This window comes from Glycine soja, chromosome 10 (assembly GCF_004193775.1).
Source record: "Glycine soja cultivar W05 chromosome 10, ASM419377v2, whole genome shotgun sequence".
NCBI classification, from domain to species: Eukaryota; Viridiplantae; Streptophyta; class Magnoliopsida; order Fabales; family Fabaceae; genus Glycine; species Glycine soja.
In genome coordinates, this window is record NC_041011.1 from 34,171,446 (window position 1) to 34,180,220 (window position 8,775).

An 8,775-nucleotide genomic window follows, 5' to 3' on the forward strand; every position below is an offset into this window, starting at 1 on the left:
CTAGACCCTAACCTTATGTACAGTACTACATACATACAAAAATCCAAATAAAATAGTGTACACAATTTTGATCATTTCTTTGTTATTTCATAAATGAGCAAGCTAAAAATCAAAGTAGAACTCCTAAACATTGAGGTCCTGGATAAGCAACACGTCATGCAGATATCAAAGCACAAAATGAAACAAATATTAAAAAAAGAATAAAAGAGAGAAAAAAAATCTTAAAACTAAAACTAGCATTCCTAATATCCTATTTTCTAGTCCTATGCACACAAACAAATAGTGTCACATTACACCCGCTGACCCACATCACGTTACATATAAGAAAAAAAATGAATTGAAAAAAAAATGAATGATGGACACAAAACTTTGATTGCAGAAACACAAATTTAAGAGAGAGTGAGAGAATTGTGTATCTTCATCGGCAAATGCCACATACATTTCTATTTCTATGTGTTACAAAAGAAAAAGGATAAAATAAATGAAATGGTACAAAACCTCTAAAGATGACTTTTCATTTGTCTAGAGCTTATAGAATTTTGCCAATGTATAATAGGTTTGTGCAAAAAGAAATTTTTGCTTCGCTTGTGAGAGTATTTTTTTTGTTATGTAAGTGTGATTTTTATAGACCTATTCGATATTTTTGTTGTGACTACTTAATCCCACTCATCCCGTATTCCTCTCCACCATCCACTACTACGCAACCAACTTTGACTCTGTCTTCTCTTCTTAACTGACCATTATTTCCTAGAAAATCTTCTTTTTGTATTTGAAGATATCTTCTCATGACCTAATCTTCTCTTGTAACTATCTCTTATTTTTTATATTTATTTCATATCTTAATAATATTAAAATATTCTTCTAGATAAAATTAGTTATTCACAATTAATTATATATATATATATATATATATATATCATTAATGTAAAAAAATTATAAAAGTATTAGTATATAGCTTTTGAAATTTTATTATAATTTTTTTTAGCAAACTTAATTCAATACATTCTAATTAGAGAAAAAAAAGAAGATTGTGTACTTACATAGTTAATTAGTCATAAATTATCATGTATGATATATTTATTAACTTTTAAAAAATTATTTTAAAAGTCATATTAAGTACAATCATTTTACACAGTTATCAAATTCTTTAAATTAAACTCTTAAATGGGTTATTATAAAATCAACAATTTTTTTAACTATTTCATAATTTATAAATGATTAAAAATACAAAAAAAAATTACACTGTTACATAAATTCTTTATAAAAGAAGTTAATTGTACAATTGGTTGCATTCGATTCTCATGATAATTAAAATTTTCTTTAACCAGCTGCACGTGGCAGAGCATGAGACATATGTGATCTCTTACGTAGGATAAAAATAATTATGCAATTGGTCTATTAAATATAACTAAAAGTTCAATTAAGTTCTTTAATTATTTAAAACACTTCAATTGAGTCACTTAATTATTTAAAGGTTCAATTAAATTCTTTATTTGTTTAAAGTACTATAATTAAATTTTTAATTATAATTAAGGGGTTAAATATATAATTGAGTTTTTTCTAATTGGGTGGGTTAGAAACTTCTTTTACATGGTCTCACAAAAACATGGGATGACCACCCATCTTTGAGACCTTGACTCGACGATATTCTTTACTTTCACCCGCAACTATTTTTCTTTTCTTTTCTAACTGTCCCTCACTTTTGGTCTTGTATCCCTTTTTAGCTAAACCATTGCAACACAAACAAGTTCCCCTTTCTTTGCTTATTGTGGTGGGGTTTTTCTCTTTCCTTGATCCCTTGCTTTGTTATTCTTTTCTTCACTTTTTCTCTTTATTAACAAAAAAAAAAAAAGCAAAATTGAATTTAATATTCTAAAGGTTATTTTTTTATTCTAGAATTTTTGTTTCACGCAACCACATGCATGTTCTTTTCGTGTTTGTCTGATCTGGATTGGATCACTAGGATCTTTGCCATCTGCACTTTTTGTTTGGTACTTGAGGGGTAGTAGTGAGTGGTGTGGTGGGTTTGTGTTGTGAGTAACACATGATATGAATCCCTGAACTCTTGGGCAATCATATTCATAGGACAAAGCAAACCACTGAAGAAAGGAACAAGGTTAGTGTGTTAACTTAGCATCTTCCACACCCCCTTTTGAAATATGCTTGATCTGGGATCCCACAAAATGCTTTTCTTTGATTTCTGATTTTCTCTTGTGCTTATGTGGATCTGATTCAAAATGGGTCTTTTTTAATTTCCGATTTTGATAGGGACCCTTTTGCTGTGTTCTAGAGGGGAATTGTGAATAAGGGTCTGTTTCATTTGTTGCATCCAACGTTGTGGTTTGAGTGCTGGTTGGTGGGTTGAATTGGGGCAAGTGGGGGGTGGGGTACCCAATTGAGAAAAGTTTTGATCTTTGATGGTGGCATGTGTTATGCTTGTGAATTGTGATTGATAGTGTGGGTTGGTGGTGTGTTGCTGTGTCCCTTGTGCTGTTGAGGAATGGCGGGGATTGATGCTACAAAGTATGGTCATAGTCCTGTGCACAAGGCCATAGTTTTGAAGGATTATGGTGAACTCAGGAGGATACTTGCTGGCCTCCCACGACTGTGTAGCACGGCCGAGATTTGCACTGAAGCGGTTTCGATTTTAGAGGAAGAGAAGGCTGATGCCATCGCTGCTGTGATTGACCGGCGTGATGTGCCGAACCGGGATACCCCTCTTCACTTGGCTGTGAAATTCGGGGATGAGGTGGCCACCGAGTTGCTTATGGTTGCTGGGGCAGATTGGAGTTTGCAGAATGAGCTAGGGTGGAGTGCTCTTCAGGAAGCTATTTGCAGTAGAGAAGAGGGTATTGCCAAGATAATAATTAAGTATTACCAGCCTCTGGCTTGGGCGAAATGGTGCAGACGGTTGCCTCGCTTGGTAGGGACTATGCGGAGGATGAGGGACTTCTACATGGAGATTACATTCCATTTTGAGAGTTCTGTGATTCCTTTCATCTCAAGGATCGCTCCTTCAGACACATACAAAATATGGAAGAGGGGTGCAAATCTAAGGGCAGACATGACTTTGGCTGGTTTTGATGGTTTTAGAATTCAGAGGTCAGATCAGAGCATTCTTTTCCTTGGTGATGGTTCGGAAGATGGGAAAGTCCCACCTGGGTCACTCTGCATGATCTCGCATAAGGAAAAGGAGGTACTCAATGCTCTAGACGATGCCGGCTTTCCAGCAAACGATGAGGAGGTTCAGCAAGAAGTGGTTGCAATGTCTAAAACAAATATATTTAGGCCCGGGATTGATGTTACACAGGCAGTTCTTTTGCCTCAGTTGACTTGGAGGCGACAGGAGAAAACAGAAATGGTAGGGCCTTGGAAAGCTAAGGTGTATGATATGCACAATGTAGTTGTGAGCATAAAATCTAGAGGAGTTCCTGGAGCCATGACAGATGATGAGCTCTTTTCTTCTTGCAATGAAAATGAAACAGAGAGTGAAGAGCTCAATGATATTTTGACCGAGGATGAAAGAAGGCAATTGGAAGATGCACTAAGGTTGGAGTCGACAGACTTGAACAATGAGAGTGATGAGGTGATCATTGGGCATCGTCACAGCTGTTATGAAGAAAGAGAAATTCCTATTGAAGATGGAAATTGTAACAAAAGTGGAGAAAATAAGCAAGAAAAGAAAGGATGGTTTGGTGGATGGAGGAAAAAGGATTCTAAACCTGAAGCATCAAAGAAGATTGCTCCACCGAGAAGTTCTCTCTGCGTAGAAGAAAAGGTGAGTGATTTATTGGGGGATTCTCCTTCAAGAAATCAGAGTAAGCCAGGAAGACATTCTGTTGAGATAGCTGTGAGGGGTGATGAGTCACGGAGGAGAAAAGATGCCAAAGCTTCTTCTGCAAATCCTGATAGCAGAAGTCGTCAAAAGGATGGAAATCGTGAAAATGAATATAAGAAAGGGTTGAGACCTATTCTCTGGCTTTCCCCTTACTTTCCACTAAAAACTGAAGAACTCTTGCCATTGCTTGACATTGTTGCAAGCAAAGTTAAAGCAATTCGACGTTTAAGAGAACTCCTTACAACGAAACTTCCAATGGGAACTTTTCCTGTTAAGGTCTGTGCTCATCTTCTTTAATTTAAGATCTATTACTAGAAATATGAATATTCTGGGCATATGCCAAATTCTTAATTTGCTTCCATTTTATTTTCTTCTGCATCACTCACTAGGATGAATTTTACACTTGCTTGTTTACTCTACTTATGCTGCTGTGTGCTGCACATCATGTATTGGTCTATGGATGTGGAACACGTAAGGAAAAGAGAAAGAAGGGAGGAAATTGAGGGATAAATGGTTAAGGGAGAAAAATCGGAGTAGCAGTGAAAGGAGTGGCAGAATAGGAGTCAGGAATAGATCCAAGCTAGAAATAAATCACATCAATATTCACTATATAGCTATGTTTAAAGGGAAACCTAACTTGATAACCAAGCAATCATAAATGAATCAAAACCTAATTTCCTAAATAGAACTAGTTTTTTTTTTTTTTTTAAATACCCCACATCATGAAAGTGTGAGATAGTGATTCTTTGTAAACTGATAGTGTTGATGATGATGTCTCTGTCAATGATAGCTTAGATGTCACTGCTGTCATTATTATTGTTGTTATAAAGTATAAAAAATGTTTATGCTAGCTAATTATATATCAATTGTTTTTGTGACAATTAGTAATGTTTTACACATTACAGTTGAATTTCCAACTAGTGAGCTTGAATGTTCAAGTATCTTGATTAGTTGACTGCATTGTCATACTGTTTTTCTTGGGAATTAGGATTAGGTTGGAACATAAACAAACTACAGCACTTTACTATTCATGGTGGTTGCTTACAACTACTTTCCCTGCATTTCTTTTTTTTTTTTCCTTTCCCTTTTGTTTTTGGGGTACAAAAGAAATCATGTTTTACTTAATTCCAGACTTTCCACTGTCCACATCTATTTAGTTTTAGATTAATGGGATGTCTGTATGATCTGCAGAGAGATTAGACTTCATTGTTTTAATATAGATAGTATGCTGAGTTAATCTTATGTCTTGCTGTTTCTATTTTGCTTTGATGCCTTATCTTCTATCCACGAAGGTTAAAACATAATTGATTGGTTATGAAGACAACATTCATTGTAGCTCATGATGCACCCTGGCATGGACACATTGTTTAAGACCACTGATTTCTTTATGTTTGGGTTGTGGTACTAATATGTAATATATGCTTTTGGGAGGATTTTTAGGTTGTTTATATTGCTTTCTTAGAGGTTTATTGCTGTGCCAGTGAGGGACTGAACACCAGTGTTGGACAGTGGGTTTGTTTTGGGCTGTCTCTTACCTGCAACCTTCTTTTTTTTCTTTTTCATTGACTCTTCTGGTTTTGCATAATGGGCAAAGACATCAGTTCTTTCAAAATGTGGCCAAGTCATAAACAAGTTACTAGTGCATCTGATTCAACATGTTAACCGGAGCTGTTATTTGGTCAATTCACCAGATCACCACTTGAGCCATCCAGTCCGGTTCCAGTTTTCTAAAATTGCTCGCTATAAAGAAATTCTATAGTTGACATATCCGAACTTGTTTTATGTTAATGATCGGATCAGAATACTTGTTGGAAATTGCTGTCCAGGTCCTCTAAACATTCTGAATTTGACTTACTGTGGTAGCAGACATTCCCTTCTCTCTAGACTTATGATCCTTGGGAATAGAATTCTCATTCAGTTTCATGGGTTTGATTAATCTGGATGGGTTGGCCTGAACTGATTCATTATCCTCGTCACTGGTGCTTGCCTATCTGTCTTTTTTTTCTAATTAATAAAAACTGAACTATTTATCTAGCTTCTTCAGAAAAGGGAATTGTAATCCCTCTTCTAATATGATGTCAAACCTGTTCGCTGAAGTCCTGAGTTATTAATTCTTTGACTAGAAAAATCTAGCCGCAGAACTTGGATTGGATCTTGGATCATTGCTTATTTTTGTTGCTATGACCATGGATCTTGTTGGAAGCCACCTTAATTGCAGTCACCCCCAGCCTGCCTTAGCTATGGCTTCTTTGGGGGCTGCCTCAATTGCAGCCTGCCTTAATAAGATGAGATAGGCCATAAGACCAAATTCTAAGAGATCTTTTTATCAACCTTTTCTTCACTTGTAGTTAGTTTAGATTTTAGAAGCACTAATAATGAACTACTGCCTTAAGGTTTGCTATTCAACTCTTGAATTCAGTATTGACTGATATGATAAAGAATCTTTTGAATTCGTTACATGCATCTTTGTGGTTGTGGGTAGGTCCTTTGATCCCTAAATCTAGGCTGATCATATTGAAGGATATTCCTTTGGACTGAAACCCAATTATGTTAATCCTAGCTTGTCACTTAATTGCATCTCTATTGTACATCACTGGATTACTATCTTTGTTGGCTTTTCTTTTTCTCTTGCATGTTTTCTTTCTCTTTGTATATGATGTTAAATCCATTTCCCCTTGTATATCCAGGTTGCCATCCCTGTGGTTCCCACCATCAGAGTATTGGTTACTTTTACCAAATTTGAAGAACTAGAACCAGTAGATGAATTTGCAACGCCACCATCGAGCCCATCTGCAGCTGGGCAAGAGAGCCCTGCAGCATCTCACTTCTCGGCATCGTCTTGGTTTCAATGGATAAAGGCTCCTTATCGCTCTAGTACTTCTGCTCCAGGATCCAGCAGTCGGATAGAAAATATTCAAGACCCTTTTGCAATTCCATCTGATTATACTTGGGTGACTGCTGAAGCAAAGAAAAAGAAGATGCAAGAGAAGAACAAGTCAAAGAAAGGAAAAAGTCATAACTGATTATGCCACTTCATAAGTAAGCTCCACACTTGGAAGGACTTTGGTTGTTTAGAGAACTTGGGCCATTTGTCTGGAAATTGAATTCGAAGCTATCTTTCATGTAGGAGTGAGTGAGTGATTCTCCAAGGAGTTGTGCGTTGACCATTTGGGGCTTGTGGCATAAGGAAAAGACACATTGTGATTCTTGCAATAATTGCTGGAGTTTTCAACTTTGCACCAAAGAATTTGTTGATTGTGTTTCAATATATGTGGAAAACCATTATCTCTTGATAGTTGCAATCACAGTGAGCAACTTTTATATTCATGATTGCAGTTTAAATTCACCTATGTTTGGTTATATAATTCTTTCCCATGATTTTATTCATGTAAATAAATTGAAGAATTTGTTTACTAGCTTTGGGGGCTTTATCATAGTACGTTCTATTATATTTTTCAGTAATGATATTGATGAAATTTGGTATAATTTATCATTGAACTTGCCTTATGCTCTTGACGTGCAATTGGGCTTGTGGAAAAAAGAGGCATGTCAAATGTTTAAGGTGCATTTGGGCTTCACCCTTATTTTGTGGTAATTGCTTCTTGTGCCTTTTTAGGGATTTTCCCAGCATTTTTGAAATTCTACACCCAGCATTTTTTCATTAATTCTAAGTTTATCCTTTTTTCATTCTTATTCATTTGTTCCTGTTTGGTTTTGTTGTTACACCATTCACCGGTTTGTTGGAAGTTGAGGTCATTGTTCCGTTGTGGCTGATTTTGTCGATGTGCATTGTTGCGATGGTTGATTACCTGCTGCATTGAAGTTGTGGTTGTCGTGGTGGTGGGTGTAGTGATGAAAACGACAAAGAAAAGGTAAGTTTTTTACATCTGCGACAAATTTGTATACGGATTGGTAATAATAATTTATATATAGATTGGTAAGTATACCCTTTCTTTAACATTGAAGTTTTTTAAAATAAATAGATTTATTTATAAATAATTAGAATTAATTAAAAGTAATAACAATTCATATATTTTATTAAGAGATAAATTATTATTATATGTATATAGAGGTATGAATTATTATATGTCAATTCGTATAGGCTATACTATGAAATTTCATTAATTGTCGTTAGTTTGTCATTGAATTTTTTTTAATGTTTTGTTAAGATGGACAAAGATCAGTTGATATATGAGAGCATTATGTCTGAAGAAATTAATATGAATGAAGAAAATGGAGAGGAACCTATTGTGCTTAAAAATATTGATTGTTCTTATATCTTTAATACTTCTCATGTATTTATATGATTTTGTATTTGATTAAAGTAAATGAATGTCCTAAGAAGACTAAACATGTATTATCTCTTTTGTAGGTGTTTGCTACCTGTGAGGATGTATTGCAATGGATATTGATTGTGTGACTAGGATAATGAGGTCAGACACATCAACTAGAAATAGAGGAAAGATTTCATTTGTTTTAATTAGTTATGAAAAGAGTGAAAATTATAGAACATACAAGAAAAATTTAGTACGAACTATGACTAGTCTTAGAAAATGTGGGTGTCCCTTTAAGCTCCAAGCAAAACTAGTCTTGGGAGGTGAAGGTGGATGGTTAACTTAATATGTGGAAATCATAATCATGCATTGACTAAGTCATTCACTGGACATCCATATGTTGGTGTACTAATAGAGGATGAGAAAATTATTATTGGTAATACGACTAAGTCAATGGTCAAACCAAAGAATATTTTTCTTACTTTGAAGGAGCTCAATGTCAACAATTATACAACAATGAAGCAAGTCTACAATGCAAGATATACATACCGTTCTTCTATAAGAGGCAATAGTAGTGAAATGCAACAATTAATGAAGCTACTTGAATGTGATCAGTATATTCATCGACATAGATTGACAGATGAAGATGTTGTACGTGATATA

General features: G+C 35.1%; 1 protein-coding gene across 3 annotated transcripts; it reads left to right on the forward strand.

The window, feature by feature from the left end:
* Positions 1–1,701: 1,701 nt before the first annotated feature.
* LOC114371022 lies at positions 1,702–7,324 on the forward strand. Of its 3 annotated transcripts, XM_028328424.1 has the most exons (4): positions 1,702–2,116; positions 2,269–4,114; positions 6,526–6,877; positions 6,966–7,324. In XM_028328424.1, exons 2-3 carry the CDS (start codon positions 2,501–2,503, stop codon positions 6,859–6,861), a joined length of 1,950 nt encoding a protein of 649 aa, XP_028184225.1. In that variant the 5' UTR covers positions 1,702–2,116; positions 2,269–2,500; the 3' UTR covers positions 6,862–6,877; positions 6,966–7,324. The 3 variants fall into 3 exon arrangements, with proteins under 3 accessions (XP_028184225.1, XP_028184223.1, XP_028184224.1); XM_028328422.1 differs by having other exon boundaries at positions 1,703–2,116; positions 6,526–7,324; XM_028328423.1 differs by lacking the exon at positions 1,702–2,116 and having other exon boundaries at positions 2,131–4,114; positions 6,526–7,324.
* The last annotated feature ends 1,451 nt before the right edge of the window (positions 7,325–8,775 follow it).

Excerpts from the sequence above, each read along its gene's own strand:
- LOC114371022 (XM_028328424.1), top strand. The coding sequence starts at position 2,501 with ATGGCGGGGATTGATGCTACAAAGTATGGTCATAGTCCTGTGCACAAG. Across the intron at positions 4,115-6,525 it reads TGGGAACTTTTCCTGTTAAG|GTTGCCATCCCTGTGGTTCC; the intron begins GTCTGTGCTCAT and ends TTGTATATCCAG.